Here is a 23,168-nt window from a genome sequence, read left to right on the forward strand (position 1 = left end):
GTTTTTCAGAACAAGGTATAGCACATCTCTACTTCTTAAGACCTCCCCCTCCCCACATATTTATTAAAAATTCCCCTTTATGTATATACACCTTAAATCCAACTGTCTTCTGGTCAGTTATGGTATGATGCCAGTATTCTCTGCAGTAATGTACTGTAAGTCCAAGTATATGTGGTGTCACAACCTCAAAGGGTAAGTCGATGATTCCCTGGCCTCACAGGAAGTGGGTTTAATGACAGTGGGGGTCATTCAACAAGGGGGAGGACTGGTGGCTGAGTGGAGGGCAGAGCACTACAAAGAAAGTGAGCATTGCAGGCAAATCTGCATTTTTTTACTTTTAAAACATAAGGGCTATTTATTTTGGATACAACTTTAGAACCTAGAGCTCTGCTTTAAGATAAGTAACCACTGGCCAATTTGCCCAGTTTTGGCAACAGGAAAAAAAAAATAGAAGGTGGCAAAGACATATCTTCCTTTAGTGACTAGTATTTGTGGAATAAGCATAAGCAGGAGTAATTTATTACGTAATGTGGCAGTGCCGCCCTTCCTTCCTACCACTAATGACTGCAGCTACTAGGGTTTTTGTTATTTAGAACGTTATTAACCAGATAAATTTGTCTGCTGAAAAAGGGCAATATTAATCATTAATGTTCTGAAACACACCACGGTCCTTGATCTTTTAACATAACTATTAAATCCATTAACATTCCAAGTTGCTATATTTAAAGTGACCATTCATGCATAATAGTGTAACACTGAAACTATACTGTGTATTTATTTATATATACATTTATATTGATATAGTAATGGTAAATTGAAACATTAGTACAAACCTGGGGAAAATTAAAGCTAAAAACATCAACAACCAATAAAATAGTCCTCACAGCAAGTGGACCTAATCCATCATCCATGACCACTACCCATATATTCAGCATCTTTAGTTATTCAACAAGTATCCAGATTTTGACCAAAGTCATAAAGAAAGTTGTCAAAAAATCTAATGGCATCAGTGCTCTAGTACAGTGCCTTGAAAAATTATTCATACCCCTTGACATTTTCCACATTTTGTCATGTCACAACCAAAAACGTGGAAGGAAATTGATAAATGGTTTTCAAACTTTTTTACAAATAAATATGTGAAAAGTGTGGCGTACATTTGCATTCAGCCCCCCTGAGGCAATACTTTGTAGAACCACCTTTCACTGCAATTACAGCTGCAAGTCTTTTTAGGGATGTCTCTACCACATCTAGAGAGTGAACTTTTTGCCCATTCTTCTTTGCAAAAAAGCTCAACCTCTGTCAGATTGGATGGAGAGCGTCTGTTAACAGCAATTTTCAAGTCTTGCCACAGATTCTCAATTGGATTTAGGCTTGAACTTTGACTGGGCCATTCTAACACATGAATATGCTTTGATCTAAACCAGTGTTTCTCAACTCCAGTCCTCAAGGCGCACCAACAGGTCATGTTTTCAGGATTTCCCTCAGATTAAACGGCTTTAGTAATTACTAATGCAGTGAAACTGATCAAATCACCTGTGCAAAATAGTGGAAATCCTAAAAACATGACCTGTTGGTGCGCCTTGAGGACTGGAGTTGAGAAACATTGATCTAAACAATTCCATTGTAGTTCTGACTGTATGTTTAGGTTGGTTGTCCTGCTAGAAGGTGAACCTCCGCCGCAGTCTCAATCTTTTGCAGACTCTATTGCCCCGTACACACGATCAGAAATTCCGCCAGCAAAAGTCGGATGTGAGCTTTTGGTCAGAAATTCCGACCGCGTGTATGCTCCATCGGACTTTTGCTGGCAGAATTCCAGCCAGCAAAAGATTGAGAGCAGGTTCTCTATTTTTCAAGCGGAAAAAGTTCCTATCCGAAAATGCGATCGTCTGTATGCAATTCGGACAAGCAAAAAAATCACGCATGCTCGGAAACAATTTGACGCATGCTCGGAAGCATTGAACTTCATTTTCTCGGCTCATCGTAGTGTCACCGCATTCTTGGCGGTCAAAAGTTCCGAGAACTTTTGTGTGACCTTGTGTATGCAAGGCAAGCTTGAGCGGAATTCCATCAGAAAAACCATCCAAGTTTTTTCTGATGGAATTTCTGATCGTGTGTATGGGGCATTACAGGTTTTCTTCTAAGATTGCCCTGTATTTGGCTCCATCCATCGTCCCGTCAACTCTGACCAGCTTCCCTGACCCTGCTGAAGAAAAGCATCCCCACAAAGTGTCTTCTTATGGTTTTCTTTCAACAATGGTTTTCTTACTGTCACTCTTCCATAGAGGCCAGATTTGTGGAGTGTACGACTAATAGTTGTCCTGTGGACAGATTCTCCCACCTGAGCTGTGGATCTCTGCAGCTCCTCCAGAGTTACTATGGGCCTCTTGGCTGCTTCTCTGATTAATGCTCTCCTTGCCCGGCCTGTCAGTTTAGGTAGACATCCATGTCTTGGTAGGTTTGCAGTTTTGCCATACGCTTTCCATTTTCGGATGATGGATTGAACAGTGCTCTGTGAGATGTTCAAAACTTGGAATATTTTTTTATAACCTAACCCTGCTTTAAACTTCTCCACAACTTTATCCCTAACCTGCCTGGTGTGTTCCTTGGCCTTCATGATGCCTTCATGATGTATTTATACTGAGATTAAATTACACAAAGGTAGACTCTATTTACTAATTAGGTGACTCCTGAAGGCAATTGGTTCCATTAGATTTTAGTTAGTTGTATCAGAGTAAAGGGGGCTGAATACAAATGCATGACACACTTTTTAGATATTTATTTGTAAAAAAAATTAAAAAACATTTATAATTTTCCTTCCACTTCACAATTATGTGCCACTTTGTGTTGGTTTATCACACAAAATCCCAATAAAATACATTTCTATTTTTGGTTGTAACATGACAAAATGTGGAAAATTTCAAGGGGTATGAATACTTTTTCAAGGCACTGTACATGCCATAGGTGTGCGCAGGGGGTGTGCCAGGTGTGCCTGGGCACACCCTAATCCATATGTGTGGTGTAGATTCCACCTAGTGCCCAGGCTTTTCCCCGTATTGCCAACCCCTCCGCCCCACAGTGCTGCTGGCTTCCCTCTTCTCCTTCTGGCTGCTGCAGGGGATGTTTCAGTTTGGAGAGCGGGGGAAGGGGCTAATTTACTGTCCCCTTCCTTTTCTAAATTAACACAGTGAACACACTCACTGTGTTCATTCATAACTGAAGCATAGTGAACAATGTTTACTATGCTTCAGTTGTGAATAAACAGGAAGCCACTCAGCATAGAGCACTTCCCATTCATTCACTGCCCCATGCAGCTGAGGCTGCAGAGAAAGGAAAGTGTGTTTGAGTTTTGGGGTACACACCCTAATGCAATAGGCTGCGCACACCTATGGCTGCTGTTTTGTACAGTGGAGCTCATGGAGGGGGAGAGAGAAGCAACACAAGAAGCCCATCAGGTGTGCTGCAGTGCTAAAAGCATGCTGACAGGAGGATAGAGCAGAATAAGAGAGAAAGATAAGCTCATCAATCTGCCGTTTCTGCTACTGTCCAGTCACAGGCTGGGGGATGGACAAGACTTGTAGATGTAATTTAACTGCAGCAGAGAAAAGTCAGGTCAGCTGCCCTGCCAGACAGGGTTGTGCTGTGTGCCATAGCTGTGTAAATCCCAGAACCTGATGGATACAAATAAAAATCCCTTAGCATGAAAAACAACTACTAAATGTATTTCATCTGTGAATTGAGCATTTTTTCTGTAGTCCAGATAATATAAGATCCGGGTAACTGAGCTGGCTTGGCATATGAGCAATAATAATATAGTAACACAAAATGAAACCATAAATCATCATTATGTAGTGGATTCAGACTGTATCTCTGTGAACGGATGATCTAGGAGGCATTACATTGGTAACGCTCCAGGAAGTGTTCTCTATTATGGCAGGATTTGAGTAGGATGTTTGGTCTGTATCCCAGAAAAAAATGTCTTTAATATGCTGATGATGAAAGTTGTAAAAATATTCCAGGAAGCCAGGTACAATAGAGTGATATTTATATGAGCAACTAAAGAAGAAATATCCACGTGAAAAGGATGACATTTTCATTTTGCCTAAAAAGTTGAGTTTTTCTCTCTTATAAGACCTCTTTCTTAGATTTAAATTTCCTTAAAGTGTTTGTAACCCTAAAAAAAAAAAGAGAAATCCTGTCCCCTTATAGCAGTACAAACAGCACAGTGCTTGTGTTGTCTAATCTGCCCCTGTAAAAAACCTGGCTAATCTTGCCACTTCCTGTTTCCCCCTCTGTGTACTGACCACGATAATCAGGGCTGCTGAGCCCTGATTACCGTGGTCAGTTTACATGCTTTCGTCATCTGCAGCTCTCCTCTCTCCCCCCTCCCTGCCTGTCAGCTCCGTGTATCTGTGTCTCCGCCACTGCCCTCCCCTGCTGCTATTAGTAGAAAATTAAACTTTAAAAAATGTCACTGCCAGCCCCTCTCTTGTATGCAACCATAAAGCACTGTATAAGTGTTTTTCTAAAACAAAGCCTCTAAATACCTTTTTCAGAGATCTTCAGGCCGGTCACGTGACTCCCGGCCACTCTACACCTCTGATCCAGGGCTACAGCAGAAGGGGCTGAGCAGCCAGCACAGTGATCACGTGAGCTCACCCTCTTACGCTAGAGGGAGATCTCGGCCCCTCCCGCTATAGCTCTGGTTTAAAGTAGCAGAGTGGCTGGGAGTGACGTGACTGGCCTGAAGATCTCTGAAAAAAATATTTAGGGGGTATTGTTTTAGAAAAATATTTATACAGTGCATTACAACTGGATACAAGAGGGGCTGGCAGTGACATTATTTTTTAGGGTTACAAATACTTTTAAGGGTAAAAGACACAAGAGAAGAGAAATTATACTTGGCGCTCATCCTGCAGGGCAAGATGGTTTAGTAAATAATGGGGCAGCCTATCACTCTAAACCCTGGTACACACTATTGGATTTTTTCCGTCCAACCCAGCGGGTTGAATGAAAAAAAACTGTGAGCTCCGGTCGGAGCTGCTGTACTAACAATCCAACGTTAATACAGTGATTTCCCCCACTGAGCTGTTGTGTTCTGACAGGGGGATGGCCCCCCCGCCAGAACACTCCGATCAGCGCTCTCTGCCATTGGCTGATTGCTGATCGGGAGCTGATTGGGAGCTGGTCGGCTGCTGGTTTTCCAGCATTCTCATCCGACAGAAGCCGACTTCTGTCAGATAGGGTGCCATACACACGGGCCGAATGTTAGATTTTTTTTTTTTTAACCAATGTCGGCCAGCATTTGTGGCTGTGTATAAGGCTTAAGTGCAGGCTTAGGTGAGATCCCTGTTAGGGCCGGTTACCATTCTGCATATGCCTTTTGGATGCATTCCTGTATATTTTTGGCGCATTCCAGATGCATTCTTTCCTTTTTTAATATATTTTTCTTCATTCTTTTGGTGTGATGCGTTCCGGTGCATTTTTTATGCATTCCAGTACAGTTCCTTGCAGAAAAAATGCAACATGTTCTACTTTTGTTGATTGTACTGTAATGCAATGGTGTGGACTCCATGTAACATACGGTCCATGCGTTTTTGATGCAGAAAAAAAAAACGCACTGGACTGCATGTGATGTTAACTGGCCCTTATGGTTGAAGATGTTTTGTAACAATGTAATTGTTTCTAATAAAAAAAGTTACATTTGGAAGATAAAGCCATACAGTAAATGACAACCTAATCGCTAAATCCCCTATTTGCTAAATTAAATATCTTACATCTGGAAGATGCATCTCTGTGATAACTATTTGTTGGTAAACTTTTCACTCGAGATAAGGTTTGGATTTGCCAAGACTACTGTATGTATTCCCAGCAAATCTGGTTAGGTGAAATTTAGGGGTCCCAGTATATTGTTGTCTGAATTCCCTGGGGTTTTTAAACCCAAATTTATTGTATGACCTTTGAACCATAAACAGCAGATGCAGAAAGGCCATTTATTGGGAAAATGCTTGCTGTTTAGTCCAAAAGTCCTTACTGGGACTACTTTGTTTTTTTTTTTTTTTTTTTTAAAGTTTAAAATAAAGTTTATTGAAGCATTAAGGTAATACATCAAACAAAAAAAAGAGCAATATGCTCGACGAATACATGGTGTAATATTAGTACAGCGATTATAATGAATGACTACATCAATACGTCAAAATCCTTTTTCTTATTAAAGTAAACCAACGCCATGGTCTCAAGTATTCTCGCCACCAGAGCCCCATCCGGGAACTAACTGCTCTGGCGAACTGGGAATCCCAGAGCCCGCATAACTACACAATGTGATAATATGCTGAGGAAAAAAAAAAAAAAGGGGGCGAAAAAGGAGCTTGGATCTATAAGATAATTAAATAACACCATGAAATCATAATGAAACAATCAATAATTTGTCAAAGAAACATCCTAGTGGATTGAGCTCTCAGTGCAGATTGGACCAAAATCGGTGGACCGGAGCTGGTAAATACTGTGCTTGAGGATCATGAAAAAACAATGCCCTGGGATCCACCCCGAGAACAACCTTTAGGTTAATAACAAAATTCTTAGAGAATACCAATAGCCAGAGAAGACAGTACTAATAAGAATAAAATGCTGAAGAGTGAAAGGAGGAGAGATAGAAGGGGAAAGAAACAGAAGAGATAGGGTGAGGTAAAGTAGAGAGCTAACCATAGAGGATAAACGGAAGGATGTGCACAGGAGACCACCATGAGAGGGAAACTGGAGACTGTCCCAAAAAGAGACTGCACACACGATCTACCGATCATGCGTATAGGGGATGCCCAATGAAGGTAGCCCAAGGTTCCCAAGTGATTTTGAATTTGTCTAGGGTATCCAGAATGGTATTGGAGATCTTTTCTTGCAGCATAATCCAAGAAATTTTTTGTTTAGCTAGCCGAATGGATACTTTCGGTGACTTCCAGGACCGGGTGATAGTCATTTTGGCTCCCAAGAGGATAAACCGAATCAATTTCTGGGTATGTTTGGATATTTTAGGGATGGGGCCATTAAGTAAAGCAATAATTGGGTCTTGTTTCAGCACGCAATCACAAGTTCTGCGGCATTCCCATAGAATGTGTAAAAGCGTGCCTGTATGATTGCATCCTCTAAAACAAAGGGGTGACGTTTGTGGGTAGAATTTGGCCAGGCGTGAAGGTACCAGATACCAGCGTGTAAGAGTCTTAAGACTAGCTTCATTTAGAGACGTGTTCACAATACCTTTGAAGGATCGGGCAAAGTTAGAATGCCATACATCCAGATCCCAGCTGAAACCAAGATCCCGCTCCCAGCTCACCATGTAGGCCGCTTTCTCAGAGGGCTCCGCTAGAAATGAATATATGAGAGAGATACCTCCCCTTGTGTCTAAGGCTGAAGCGCACCATTGTTCATAGGGAGTTACTGAGAGATGGTTGTCACTGCTCTTCCAGAACTGATTCAAGAAATGTGATAATTGATAAAACCTAAATTTTTCGGCCGGGGGCATTTCGAGTTTAGAAGTGCAGTATGCCAAAGTGAGGGGACCATTAGAGTTAAAGAATTGTCCAATTCTGTAGAGACCTTTGTCTAGCCACCATTTGAAGGCTCGGATGTCTAAGCCAGGGGGGAAGTTGGGGTTCCTTAAAATATGTGCGAGTGGGTGCCAAGTAGATATTAGAGGTCTTAGCTTATGGAGGGAGTCACATAACTTCATTGAATGAGACAAAGTAGGAGCTAGTATAGGGGGGGCGTTTTTTAGGGATGTTCCAAAGTAAATAATCCAAAGTAAAGTTGGGGGTTGCCTCTCGTTCCATGCTCACCCAGTCTGGTTTGGAACCCTTGAGGTAAATTGTGGAAAATTGGCTTAACTGTGCTGCCTGGTAGTACCACCATAGGTTAGGTAAGCCAAGGCCTCCCTTCTTTCTGGGTCTAAACAGCACCTCTCTCGAAAATCTGTGTCCTTTTTTGTCCCAAATAAAGCGGATTATGGCGGATTGTAAGCGTTGAACGTGCGATTTGGGGACTGGGATAGGGAGGGAGCGAAAAAGGTATAAAATCCTAGGAAGAAGCGTCATTTTGACCGCGTTCACTTTGCCTAACCAAGATAGATTATAAAGAGACCATTGGGTCAGGTCGTCATTGAGTTTTTTGAACATGGGAAGAAAGTTATGTTTAAACATTAGGTCAATACTGGACGTAAGGTTAATGCCGAGATAAGGGATGGAGGTGGGGTTCCACGAAAATGGAAATTTATTTCTTAGATTGTTTTCAATGTCTTGGGGGGTGGATACATTGAGAGCGACTGATTTTGAGACATTAACCTTAAGTCCAGAAGCGAGTTCAAAGTCGTGTAACAGTTGAATTATGTTGGGGATAGAAATTAAGGGGGATGTGGTGAACAGGAGGACATCATCCGCGAATAAAGCGCATTTGTGGATAGATTGTCCACAACGGACTCCATGAATATCAGGATGTTGTCTTATCGCAATGGCTAAAGATTCAATAGCCATTGCGAAAAGAAGAGGGGAGAGAGGGCATCCTTGCCTCGTTCCCTTCTGTGTATTGAATCTGTCCGAGAGGTGTCCTTGTATTCTAACCTGTGCTTTAGGTTGGTGATATAGGGCTTACTGGGACTACTTTCAGTTACAGGTTTGATTGCAAGCTCTTGGGCAATCGCCCCCATTGCTGCTTTTTATGTTTTGAATCATTTTAGCTGCTATCTCATCAAAAACAAACCAGTTGTTTCTTTCTTTTTTTGCTGCAAGGTACTTTGTTTTCGGGTTTCATTTCTTTTGAGGGCACGCTGGTATTTATTTTATTGTTGATAAGGCATTTTTAAAGTTCAGCCTTCACTTGCTGCTGACCATCTGTTCTTGGAGCTGCCTTTTGTTCGCAGCACACTGCTGCATCATTTAAAAGAAAATAAAAAGAAAACCAAGTGCAGAAATGGCATGCGCCTAAACCAATCACATTCTCTGTACTTTCTGATCCCAATAGTAACAAAAAGAAAAAGAAAAAAAAAAGCTGGTCCTTGACCATTAGGGTCTATTCCCCCTTATTAAAACTGAACTACTGTTGGCCAGTTCTGGATGGTCACTTTCTCTTTCAGCTATAGAAGCAGCTTTGTTACCCTAGGACAGGACTACAGAACCCCCCTCCATGTGCAAAACATACCTTCGGGAGGTATTCTGTAGTTCACAGAGGTGAACTTGGACAGCCCGGAAATGCTATTTGAGAGATTTGTAGATTTGTAGATACAGGAACTTGCAGGCTTGATTTCTGGCAGCATGATCTACCAAAAAGCTTTCAGTGGTATATTTAACAAACCAAAAGACAGCAAATAGGAGAAGTTCTTTGCTAAGGTTTATATACACTTTAATATCCAGTGCAAATCCATAGCATCATGACTGCCTTTCAGAACTTTACAGTCTGCCATCCAATCAGAAAGCTTCACGTCTGCTTGGGACATGTAAGTACATTTCAAATGAATGTAGCAGTAATATAGACATTACTTATATAAATGGCACAAAATAAAAAAAAGAGAAGTAACTGAACACAAAGGAAGAGGAACTGCTGAATACTTGGAGATACATGTAAACCCAAAAACAGGATAAACCAGTCAGGCAAGTTACAGTTATATAGAAAAAGAGACATATACTCATTCACAGTACTATGAGTAATAAAAGAGACCTATTGAAAAGGTACTGCCTAATTCTTACCATAGGTGCAGCTATGTGAACTTCATTTGACCTATCTGTCAGAGGCCGCGGCTTCTCAATTTGGATAAGTGCCCATCTCTGGGATTTTTTTTTTTTTTTTAAATGGGTACTTTTTTTGTTTCCTGTTATGAGGTAGGTGGGGAAACCTGGTGGCCCTTGTAAGAAAAAATACATAAATACTGAAGTCACTTTCTTTTGGGATTCATGAAATACAGCCAAATAGCCATGTCGATATTGCCACGTTATAACCGTTTAATTGTAATCAGTCTTTGCCATTTTAGGTTATATCTTCACATTTTTAAGAGGAAATGCAGTTTTTGTTGCCAATATTATTTCACATTTTTTAGACTCAAATATTTTATAAATTTTTTTTTAACAATTTTACTGCTAATACTTAATAAGGGTGTGTAAATTTTTTGGTTTGTGTAGTTCATGTAGGGCTGCATAATAAGAAAACGTTGTCATTTAGCGGATTGGGGGGACTGGGGCCTTAGAGACTTTACTCCAGATGTACAGCACCTATCCACTGCAATTCCCTGTGTCTATAGTCTGTCTATAGTCTGGTGATCCTGGAGCATGTCTACTGTTAATGGTGGAATGGTGGAACCTCCACAGAAGCAAAATCCCTTTATAAAGGCATGTGTGCTGATTCTGAAGGTGATTACAAAGAACTCAGGAAAATGAGTCAAGTTTCTGACTTTAAAGCGTATTTCCACTTTCGCAGCCAAATTGGGATAACACCTGCTTCACATAGCATAACTTAAAAAAAAAATGCAGCTTACCTTTTTTTAGATGCTCTATTCAGGATCCTCCAACATGGAAAAATCCTAGGTACTTCTCTTTGTTTATGAAGGGGCTGGGCAGCTGTGTTTGCTGACATTAACCCCATCCTACTGTACAGGCAGATCATTATTATTAATTGTAACTAGGTTTGAAAATTGTCTTTCCTAACAAAGTGTTAAAGGTGTACAGGCTGGGCTGCTTGTATTGTCTGTTAATGAGGACAGACTTGGGACAGACTCACCAGGGTCACCATAATTAGTGTCCCCATTGGAAGATTTCCCCTTGTAATATTGGAAATGTTTAGCTCTCATGGTAGATGCATTCTACCGAGTTCATGCCAGACAGGACCTATAGTTTAAGGACTCGGCAGCCCACTTTTATTAAAAAGCAAAAAGAAAGTCCTTACAACATAAGGTTTCCCATGCAGGAGCTCTTCTCCAGCAAAAACAAATAACAAAAATGCCAGCCACCTGGCTCTCCTGTCAGAAGCACCGCTGCTCACTCTGGTCTCCCAGAACATGGGCTCCTCAGGCTCACTCCGCCTATGCTTGCAGCCACCTACTGCACGGACCCCACTCCTGGCCTCTTGATAGGGTTCTCCCACCTCTTAGGAACATAGGACTTCCTCCAGCCCCCTCTGTGGACTCGCTAGTCACCTTCGCTTTTTTGCTCTCTCCAGACCCTCATAGTCTTATGGGTATAAAGTACCCCCAACAGTGGCGGCCGCTTATGTAGGGCGCAGGGGCGCCGCCCCCCTAATCCATGCATCTGGCCCCTAATCTACATGCAGGGTGCTGGGTGCATGGATTTCAATGTTTTTTTTTTTTTTTTTTGAAGCACATGATTAGATCCTGAGACTCTGGCTTTAAAAAAGGGGCGCAGAGCACTGTGCCCTTAGCCCACCCAGTTGTTTGACATTAGCAAATTAACATTCGCTAATGTCTTCCTGCTTGTCCTCCCGGACAAATCGGAAAGCGGGTCCTGAGACCCGATTGGCCAAGGAATCTTAGGGCTCTGGGCCAATCGGGTCTCAGGACCCACTTACTGCTCAGCCGGAAGGAGAAGCAACGCCTATTTGGCTGGGAACCTACCGAAGATCAGCCTCAGCATCAAACTGGTCGCTGCCTTGCTGGTTTCATCGCCGCCTTCCCTTCCATCTCTCATGGGGGGGGGGGGGGGGGGGTGCTGGTGGTTGTGTGAGATGAGTGAGGGTGGAAGGTTTGTTTGCCATCCCCCCAAAATTTGACCACCAGCCGCTACTGACCCCCAATATAGGGCCTTGTCTCCTGAAAACGTCACACTTCCTGGCTGGAGCACACCACTATCTCCACACACTGACTGTGTGTCCAAATGGCAGCAATGCTTTGAGCTACCCTCAGATCCTGTCTATGTATATCCTGCACACTCACACAGGCTGTAGGCAACTAGAAAAGCCCTGACACAGGACAAAAGGTTTCACCCCAGCCAATACACTTTGGAACCTTCAGGCTCCAGGTCCCGTTAAAGAACTACCAGACCCAGAGAAAACTTAAGACACAGCTTTCTCTGCTCACAAACCACCTGCTGGAGCTTCTCAAACTGGATCTTTGAGAGTCCTGTGTCATCTCTATACCAGTTTACTGAACTCTCACTGTGGCAGAAACTAGCACTGTCACACCCTCTATTACTGTTCTGAGGTCAACCCAAAATTTGAATTTCCTTTTACTTTCACTTTCAATGATAATGGTAATCAGGACATATAGAGAGGGTGAATGTCCTTAACTGGGACACAGACAGCAATAACAAAAAAAAAAAACAGGGGTTCTAATCCCTCTTCACTTTATCCAGAAATAATCACAGTTAGAGATAGGCAAGCAATAAAAAAAAAATATTCCGCATTTCCAGGAAACATGAAAATGAGAAAAGTAGACACCCTAGGTAAGATTAGAAATATCAGATCCAGCAATGGAAAAGCGTAGGTGAGGTACCAGGCTACTATGCCTATATTGAAATCGCTAAAACTGTTTTAAGCTTTGGATAAACTGAGGAAAGATTAAAACCTCTGATTTTTCTCTGTGTTCTTTTGGGAGACATTTATTTCACTCTCTATTCCAATGACAAATGAGTAATTTTGGATTTGCCATCACTTTCTACTTTCTGTCCTTGCAACGTTAGTAATTTTGGATACATTTTAAGGCTCCATGCACACCTAGGCAATTAGAATTGCCGCAATTCTGCACATGACTGCAAATTGCGCCAAAACGCAGGGCGCGTTTGCGATGCCATTACTTCTTAATGGCACCCCAATTGCGGTGTGATTTTGCCACGATTGCCACACGATAAATCACACTGCAATCGCGGCAAGATGGCAAGACGCAAAGCTTGTGATTCAAAAAGGAGCAAGAGCTTCTTTTGGGCGACAGCATCGCTTGTGGCGATTTGCCATGAATTATCGTGGCAAAAATCACACCGCGATTGGAGTGCCATTAAGAAGTAATGGCATTGCAAACATGTCCTATGTTTTTGCCGTGATTTGGAATTGCGGACAGAATGTGAATGGAGCCTAAGTGTATGCAGACATGACTCGCCTAATATATAGTTACATAATTTATAAGGTTTGTAAAGGGACACAGGTCTATCAGGTTCAACCCCAAGGAAGATATCTGAAGTTGTAGACACTGTCAGCTACTACCACTTCCTGCAGGAGGGAGTTCCACATTTTTACTGCTTTAATAGTAAAGAACCCTTTCTGCAATCTAAGGGTAAGCATCCTTTCTAAGCATTCCTTCTAATCTTCAATTGTGGCCGTGTGTCCTCTTCAGGACTTTAGCGTAAACAGTTTATTTCAGTTACTGGAGTCCACTTTAATATATTTGAACACTGTAATCATATCCCCTCTTGGGCGCCTCTTCTCCAGAGTGAATAACTGTCATCTATGTAATCGATCCTCATAGCTAAGGTCCACCATCTTCTTTTTTCATTTTGTTGCCCTTTGCTGAACTGGTTCTAATTCAACGGGATTGAGAGGATTGGTGACCTTAAATGAACTGCATATTCAAGATGAGGCTGAACCAGTGTTTTGTTACAGGGTAGAATTTTTGATTTATCTCGATTGTATTCCCTTTTTAAAGCATGAGAGTTGGTTCACACCGGGAATTGCACAGGAATGCGCTGCACGTTCTTGTGCAATTCACATGCGGTTGAGTGCATTGCGATTTGAGCCCATTCATTTTGAATGAGCTCAAATTACACAGCACCACACCAAAAGTAGTGCATGCACTACTTTTGAAATCTCACCGCAGACGGTACAGGCAAACACCCTGCATTTGCAAACTGCATTTGGGGTGTCATTCATTTAATATTGACAACCGCTGCAGATCACAACTGCAGTGCATTTTGAACGCAGTGTGGTAAACATTTTAATGCTAAGTTTGTGATCTACCAGCACCACCAGATCCTTTTCCATCACTGATTCTCCCAGGGGAGGCCCTCCTAATGTGTATTTTGTATGTGTATTTTTGGCACCCGTGCGCATAACTTTACATGCTTCAATATAATCAAGCATTGATTTAATATATAAGATAATTACCTTCTCTGTGTATTAATGTTATACATTTCCATTTATAGCTTTTTAAATATAGAAGCTTGTGTCATTTTTCTGGTTACATACTGTATCTCACAAAAGTGAGTACACCCCTCACATTTTTATAAATATTTTATTATATCTTTTCATGTGAAACACTGAAGAAATGACACTTTGCTACTATGTAAAGTAGTGAGTGTACAGCTTGTATAACAGTGTAAATTTGTTGTCCCCTCAAAATAACTCACTACACAGCCATTAATGTCTAAACCACTGGCAACAAAAGTGAGTAAACCCCTAAGTGAAAATGCCCAAATTGGACCAAATTAGCCATTTTCCCTCCCCGGTGTCATGTGATTAGTTAGTGTTACAAGGTCTTAGGTGTGAATGGGGAGCAGGTGTGTTAAATTTATCACTCTCACTCTCTCACTTTCTCATACTGGTCACTGGAAGTTCAACATGGCAAAGAACTCTGAGGATCTGAAAAAAATAATTGTTGCTCTACATAATGATGGCTTAGGCTATAAGAAGATTGCCAAGAGCCTGAAACTGAGCTGCAGCATGGTGGCCAAGATCATACAGCGGTTTAACAGGACAGGTTCCACTAAGAACAGGCCTTACCACGGTCGACCAAAGAAGTTGAGTGCACGTGCTCAGCATCATATCCAGAGGTTGTCTTTAGAAAATAGACATATGAGTGCTGCCAGCATTGCTGCAGAGGTTGAAGGGGTGGGGGGGTCAGCCTGTCAGTGCTCAGACCATACGCCACACACTGCATCAAATTGGGCTGCATGGCTGTCATCCCAGAAGGAAGCTTCTTCTAAAGATGATGCACAAGAAAGCCCGTAAACAGTTTGCTGAAGACAAGCAGACTAAGGACGTGTATTACTGGAACCATGTCCTGGGGTCTGATGAAACCAAGATAAACTTATTTGGTTTAGATGGTGTCAAGTGTGTGTGGCGGCAACCAGGTGAGGAGTATAAAGACAAGTGTGTCCTGCCTACAGTCAAGCATGGTGGTGGGAGTGTCATGGTCTGGGGCTGCATGAGTGCTGCCTGCACTGGGGAGCTACAATTCATTGAGGGAACCATGAATACCAACATGTCCTGTGACATACTGAAGCAGAGCATGATCCCCTCCCTTCAGAGACTGGGCCTCAGGGCAGTATTCCAACATGTTAACGACCCCAAACACACTTCCAAGACGACCACTGCCTTGCTAAAGAAGCTGAGGCTAAAGGCGATGGACTGGCTAAGCCTGTCTCCAGATCTAAACCCTATTGAGCATCTGTGGGGCATCCTTAAACAGAACATGGAGGAGCTCAAGGCCTCTAACATCCACCAGCTCCGTGATGTCGTCATGGAGGAGTGGAAGAGGACTCCACTGGCAACCTGCGAAGCTCTGTTGAACTCTATGCCCAAGAGGGTTAAGGCAGTGCTGGAAAATAATGGTAATAATCACTAAAATTTATATAGTATTTCCTTTCATGAAACAGCACCATACCTGTAGTATACACGCAGGTTCTGAAGCTCTTCTTCCAGACGTTTATAGTCTTCTACAACCTTGTTCTCATCATGCTGGAGAAAGGACAGTGGAACCTGGTAAAAAGTAACAAGAAGGCATATTAGTTTAATGGGTTTAACAATCCAACATATTTGGCCCATCATGCTTATGAAAGATACATGACTAAGGTTCTAAATATGGCTTGCCTCTGGACTTCTCAGACAATCACCCATCTTAACACCTACAAATGACCACACTACACCAGTCTGGAGTTAAATGACCATAGCATACTTTTATAAAAAAAAATATATAAATTAACAGATCAATTAACATCACGGTGCAAACAAATTTGAAACCACAAGGTCCTGTTAGGCATCAAGATAAGACAAGTACCTGCGTACCACTTAACCTCAAAAGAACCAAATTTAGGGTTGGGAGGGTGGGAAGTTTTCCCTAACACAGGCGACCTCCGATTAAAGACCTCCCAAATCAACAGCCAGACCACCCCCTGCAGCTCCACCGTCCCTGACCTTAGCACCAATGAGGTAAGCCTGGCCACCTTATTTTCTAACAAATGATAAAGACCCCTCCTATCACAAGCCCCTTTAATGCTTGTCACACCTGCCCTCCGTCGATTTTTTCTTGTTCTTTTACTCTGGGCTTCACTGAACATTAGTGCAAATCTTGTACATCATCAAGTTGAAAAAAACAGATGTACAACAAGATAAACCAAAGTTAATTGACATGGAACAAATATGCAAATTTTCAGATGTTTCTGATCTGCATGCCTGTTCCAGATTGATGGTTCAGAATGTATTTAAGCCAGGGTGTCACTATGGCAGTCAGAAAACTAGCATTTTAAGAAGCAGATCAGCAATGTCAATCCTAATATGTATCTCATGACAGGTTTACTTTAAACACATTTACCAATAGTTGGTTTCATTGAATTTATACTGTGGTAACTATGTGCTGTAAATATGAAATTGTGGAACTTAGAAAAAAGTTGCCCATATAACATTATTTCATACTTTATTTTTCGAACTTCACTGTCTGATTGCCTTTTTCACTTGAAAGTGCGATGTTAGAAACAAATTATGTTCTTACTAGCCCTTTAACTAAAACCTAAAGTCATGTTTTCAGAAATATATTTCTGGATAATTACATTTTCCTAAAGTACCCAAGGATGTTTGATTCTCATTGTCTGATTCCTGAACAAGTGCCCAAAACAACTAGGCAGTCTATTAGTGCAAAAAACAACCTTTTTGATTAATTGGGAAGTATTCTTTTTTTTTTAATCTATGATACAAATATTTGGTGGATCATAACTAAAGGTATAGCTCCTTCTAAAATGAAAAAGAGACATAAAGTATATAGGCATAGGACACATCTCCAGTAAAGTAGACAGCAAAGAATAAATATACAAAACTTACTAAATGCCAAAGTGTTTTTTTCCAATGAAACATTTTTCCGGGGTAAACAATACAATTTTTAAAAAGATCAATACATTAGACCAGGGCTCTCAAAACTGTGGCCTGTGGGCCACATCCAGCTAACTGCAAGATTTTATCTGATGTAAAAGGGAACTTCCATGGGGACTCTGATGTAAAGGACACTTTATTATAAGGGGGAGTCTGTGTAAATTGACGGTGCTATATATAAGTACCTTAAATAAATAAAATAAATTTGATGTAAGTGGGCTCCGATGGTACCCCAATGTAAGGGGGTGGGGGACTCTGATGGGCTCAGGCTTATTTGTAATTTCTTTGCTTTATTTTATTGAAATTGCAGATGTTCGTGATATTGTTCTAAATCCTATCATGCTGCAAAAAAAGTTAAAAGTATTCATTTAAATTTGTTTCAATCAATTATAAAAAGTGATTTTTAGGGGGCCTACAAAAATTTGTAAAATGTATGATGTGGCCCTTGTACTGAAAAGTTTAGAGACCACTGCATTAGACCAAAAAGAGGCAGAAATAGGGAGGGAAGGGGGACAGACAATTTGCTTTCAAAAGAGGAACAGTCACTTTAACAAAATTGGGAGCTACATACAGGTAACCCAACTATTAAACCTGTCAAAGTTTTTGTACTGAACAATGGGTATCCCACGTCTAATGGTTCATTAAGAACATATCATCCACAATACATAAACCATTTTTTGTGAATATTTGGCAATAAGCATGTACTGTGATTACAAAGGTAACAAAAAATATAGATTATATAAAGTGCACGAGATTGTTGAAAAGATTTTCTGAGTTTGGATTATTTCCTATTGATTGTGTTCTTTTTAAATGCAGTAAGATCCATAATACTTAGGGTTCCTTAAAGCACAAAAATGCAGCTCTTCTATCAGCCCCTCATAAAACAAAGTTTGATGTGTGGTCTGAATATACAGTATGTCACTCTTTACCGCTACCAGCTTTACTTTCAAAGAGCCCGTTTTTATAAGACAGCTGCAATTTCACCACATGGTTTGCACTTTACAACTACTTTTCCCTAAGTAAATAGCTTTGAGTATCTCAACAATCAATTGAATCCTCAATAGTCTGATAATGTAAATTAAACTGTGTGTGTTTCAAATAGAAACAGAGATTTAAATACAAAGTTGGCCACGTGCCGTAGGTAGAGGACAGAAGCCAGGGGTGATGCATCACTTACAGGTAAATTCATGCCTATATCCTGTGTTTTATCCATGACTTCTCAATTATCTCTGCATTGTCAATAGGGAACAAAATTAACTAAAATTTCACTATATGAATTCTAATTTTAGTTTAATGAAGGTGTTTCAAAGTTTTCTTCTGGTATAAGGCCAGTGTAATTCTGGCAACACAAACTGGCCCAATCACACAAAGCACACCATCTCTGAAAATAACCTAAATAGTCCAATGCATTTAGACAGAAAAGAAATAAAAATCCACTTGTAAACATTTTAACCTGCTGCCCCACAAAGATCTTTGACCATTTAATAAAGTATTTTTCATAGTGACATTTTTTTCTGCAGAAACTGTGGGCCCAATCACACATGCATGCAATGTGCATTACTGAACTGTGGGTTGTATGAATGGGCCCAAAGTTTCTGTAAAAAAAGTGTTTTTTGAATGGCACCCCAACGCACATGAGCTGCAATGCAACCAATGCACGGTACCCTGTGAGGTAGGTTGTGCACTTGTGCACTGAGATACAGTGCGAGAAAATGCGGCTCAATGCACAAAAATGTGTGGTTTGCAGTAAAAACACAATTTACACAAGAAAAAAAGATCTAAACACACAAAAGGAAATGTTCATTTTTGAAATTTTACAAAAAAAACTATCAATTTATCCATAACCTAAACATAACTCCAGACAATGACAAAAACAATTCCAGGCAAAAGGAAAACCAATCAGTGAACCACTAACGTATTTCAGTCCATGAAGTGGTACAAAAGTCAGAAAATGTATTAATCAAATTCTCTGTAATCCACTGTGCATGCACCATACACAGACCACCCTGCAGGCTCAGTAGAAGTGTACTTTTCTGTGCTGCATAATTTACTCTTTCTGCATCTCTATTCGCATTTAAATATTCAAGGTATTTGTCCATTTATAGCCCTGGGATCTGCGGATGCTTCACAGGTTGGTGGTCCCTTCATGCTTTTCTTGTTCTGTCTCATCCCTCTCTTTTGCTATACAGTGGAACCTCGCATTACGAGCATAGTCCGTTCCAGGAGTATGCTCGTAATCCAAAGTACTCGCATATCAAAGCGAGTTTTCCCATTGAAGTCAATGGAAAAAAAAAAAATTTGTTCCTTATTGACTTCAATGGGATGCAATACCGCATGCGGCCAGAGGCGGGGGGCGCTGGAGAGCCTCGGAAACGTCAGAAAAGGCCCGAGCACACTTCGGCTGACCTCGGCAAACCTCGGAAAGACTCCGTTCATGAGCCTTTCCGAGGTTTGCCGAGGTCAGCCGAACTGCCCTCGGGCCTTTCCGTGCATTTCTAAACGCCGACGATCGGTGCTGTTTGGCTCTGGCGCCCCCCACCTCAGGCCAAAAGCGATACTGTACACCGCTTTTGACCTGAATCCTGCTCGTTTTGTGAGACAACACTGGCAAACCGAGTTAGGATTTGTAGAAATACAGTGCTCGTTTTACGAAACGCTCGTTAACCGCGTTACTCGCAAACCGAGGTTCCACTGTATTATCCTTCTTATTGGTTGCCTTCTTGTCCTTCTCTCTAACCTTTTTCTGTTTTTCATTACAGATCTGCTATTATACTCATTTGATTGGCAGGATTCTCAGTAACTATTATTTGTTCTCATGATACAAAACAGTTTCCTCTAATCACCGCCACAATATACTTTGCTACTGTATAAAACGTAATTAAAGCTGATTACATGTTTCTATGTAAAAAATAGGCTTTTTGTACTCACCGTTAAATCCATTTCTCTGAGTTCATTGATGGACACATTGCTCCATTAATCTTGACTATAGGGTTATATCGCCCTCTGCATTCGTAGGACTAGGCAGAACAAAAAAACTTGGCTACGCCCATGCGCCGTCCTCAGCTGGTATATAACCCCCTCCCTGCTATAGGCATTCAGTTTAGTAGCAATCAGTATTAGATGTATCAAAACTCCATAGAGGGGTGGGTGATGTGTCCATTGATGAACTCAGAGAAATGGATTTTATGATGAGTTCAAAAATCCTATTTTCTCTTTAGATCATCGACGAACACAGCAATCTTGACTATAGGGACGTCCAAAAGCAGTGCCAAAAAGAAAATGAGGGGTGGGGAAAATAACCCAAGGCTAAACACAAGAGCCCTAACCGGGTCACAGGAGCTCAACCAGGACACAGGAGCCCCATCTGAAATAAAATTTTAAAGAAAAAACACCCCTTTTAAGAGGGAACAGCCCCTCTTAACGAGCAGCCTGCAAAACCAAGAATCATCCACAGATCCCAAAATATCTACTTTGTAGAATTTGGTGAAAGTATGCACCGCCGACCAAGTGGCCGCCTTGCAAACCTGAGATATTGACGCTTGATGACAGAAGGCCCAAGAAGTACTAAGCACCCAAGTAGAATGTGGCGTTACAGGGAAAGGAGGAACCCGGCCTTTAATAGAATAGGCCTGAATCACCATCTGATCCATCTGAAGATGGCAGCCGAAGAAGCGTCCAGCCCTTTCCTTGGTCCTTGTGTAACCACAAAAAGTGAGTCTGACCTCCAAAAGGACTCTGTGGCTGCCAGATAAACCAGAATCGCTTGAACCACATCCAAGGCATGCAAAGCAAATTCCTTGGGACACAACACAATGTCCTCATTCAAATGGAAGTCCAAGACAACTTTAGGTAGAAACGATAGACAGGGATGAAAAACCACCTTATCTCTGTAGGTCCGATGTAATAGCCACCAAGAATGCCACCTTCTGGGACAATGTAGGCAAGCAAATCTCCCAAATATTCTCAAATGAAGGTTTCTGGAGAACTGAGGGCAATTTAAATCCCACAGCCGCAAAAGAGACTGTACAGGCGGAGCCACATGTTGAACTTTCTGAATGAAGGCACGGACTAAAAAGTGCGTGGCTAGGGGTCACTGTAAGAATATTGCTAAGACAGACACCTGGCCCTTGATGGTACTCAAGGCCAACTTCTGCCCAACGCCCCATTAAAAAAAGGTCAAGATTCGAGCAACAGAAAAGGAGTGAGGATGAGCGCCAATTGACTCACACCAAGAAATGTACGCTTTCCACGTACGATGGTATATCTTGCTAGAAGTCGACTTCCTTGCCTTCAACGTAGTAGGGATCACTGATCCAGACAAACCTCTATCCCTCAGTACCTGGCTTTCAACAGCCAAGCCATCAAAACCAGCGACTGTAAAGCAGGATGGAAGCTCAGCCCTTGGGACAACTGGTCCTCTCTGAGAGGTAGGCCCCAAGGGACATTTACGGCCCTCAGAATGACCGGAAGACCTTCGCCCTTGATCCTTTACAGGAACCGCAGAAGAAGCTCGAGAAGATGAAGATATTGGCCCCACAGTGGCACTAGGATGACTGCGGTGTCTACCAGAGGAATCTGTGACCTCGCCGTGAACCTTGGTATCTTCCTGTTGAACTGAACCTGCTGAAGGAGCCGCGTACAGACCTGTGCAAATGGAACTGCCATGAAGGTGGACACCACCAGGCCCAGAACTTGTATGCAAGCTGGTAGAGAAGAGTGTCTGTGTGACAGCAGCTGTTGAATCACAGCCTGTAGTCCCCAAAGTTTGACCAGAAGGACCACCCTAGTCAACATTAAATCCAGAGTCAGACCCAGGCGATTCAATTTCCTGAACGGGGATGGGGAGGACTTTGGGTAGTTCGGACGTCACCCGAACCTTTGCAGGAATTATATCCACACAAGAAGACTCGGGGCCTAGAAACCCTGAGATGGACAAACTCTGCCCCCCCTTATTTGGTAACCCCAAAAAGGATCATTTTATGGAACCCCTTGCTGCTCACAAAGGAGGTCCACGAGGCTGGAAACCAGCGAAGATGTCCCCCCACCCCAGTTATGGGTGAGGGCAGACCGTCATGCTGAAGAGGTCTTGTCTTACCAGACCAAGGTTGTTTGTAACCTCCCAGGGAAGACTTGAAAGATCTATTTCCCTTATCTGCAGTCCCAGAAACACGAAAGAACCGACAGGGCTTTTTTTAAGATCAGGTCCAGATACTCCAAGCAATGAGGCAGTTCCAGTGATGATCTCTGGAGATTCAGGATCCACCAGAGAAACTGTACCGTGAACACAGACCATTGGGTGTTGGCTGACAATGTCTAAGATGACTAAGATGACTGTTCCCTCAGAATGAGGTCTTCAAGATATCCTATGGGGATGCCCTGAAAGTAAAACAAAGCAAGCACTTTTGATTTTATGTTTTTTTGCTATAATCTGAAATACTGAAATGTTAAAATAGATTATATGTCTGAAACTATTTATTTGGATCAAATAATGTATCCATAACATATTTATATTTGATTTGGGCTTAAATGGGTGACACAATATAGAAATGATAGCTATCAGCTGTTGAAGCCCCCTCTTAATATAGATATATTATTGTTTATAATTTTTACCCTTGTACTCCTTTCCTTTAGAAGAAAAATTGCCAGGTAGTGCAACAGACATTGGTCTGTAGAACAGAAGCTAGCACCCGTATAGGTCATTTTAGCTATTATTTTATTATGGAGAACTCTTTAGAACATAGCAAAATGATGTGGAAACTCTTTTATGAAATTTCTGTAGTATTGTTTGAGTTGTGCCCAAAAAGACTTCATTAACTTACAGTATATTCATAATTGTGACATTGGTTTATTTATTTTTACATAAAAGTCCGAAATGTATTTTAGGTTTAATGCGTTGCACGTTGTACAACAAACAAGAAGCATTTACTGCTTATATTTAGTGGAAATAGGTCCTGTATGGACACAAAGTCTAGTTCTAATAATGAAGTTAGTACTTTGAGATGTATGACCATGGATAGGTGGTAAAAAAACTTTTCTGACGTCACTGGCTTGTTATAATCTGATAAGCGGAATTCTCATGAATGGTGCTTTTCCTCATAAATAGGGTTGCCACCTGT

At 41.6% G+C, this 23,168-nt stretch overlaps 1 protein-coding gene across 10 annotated transcripts in view; it reads right to left on the minus strand.

The window, feature by feature from the left end:
* Positions 1-23,168, minus strand: part of MIPOL1 (mirror-image polydactyly 1) — a 753,413-nt gene that overhangs the window by 129,555 nt on the left and 600,690 nt on the right. For all 10 annotated transcript variants that reach the window (XM_073608913.1, XM_073608905.1, XM_073608904.1 and 7 more), the window contains one exon: positions 15,575-15,669. In XM_073608913.1, the coding sequence (XP_073465014.1) occupies positions 15,575-15,669 (95 nt within the window). The remainder of the gene's footprint in view (positions 1-15,574; positions 15,670-23,168) is intronic.

This window comes from Aquarana catesbeiana, linkage group LG13 (genome assembly GCF_042186555.1).
Source record: "Aquarana catesbeiana isolate 2022-GZ linkage group LG13, ASM4218655v1, whole genome shotgun sequence".
NCBI lineage: Eukaryota > Metazoa > Chordata > Amphibia > Anura > Ranidae > Aquarana > Aquarana catesbeiana.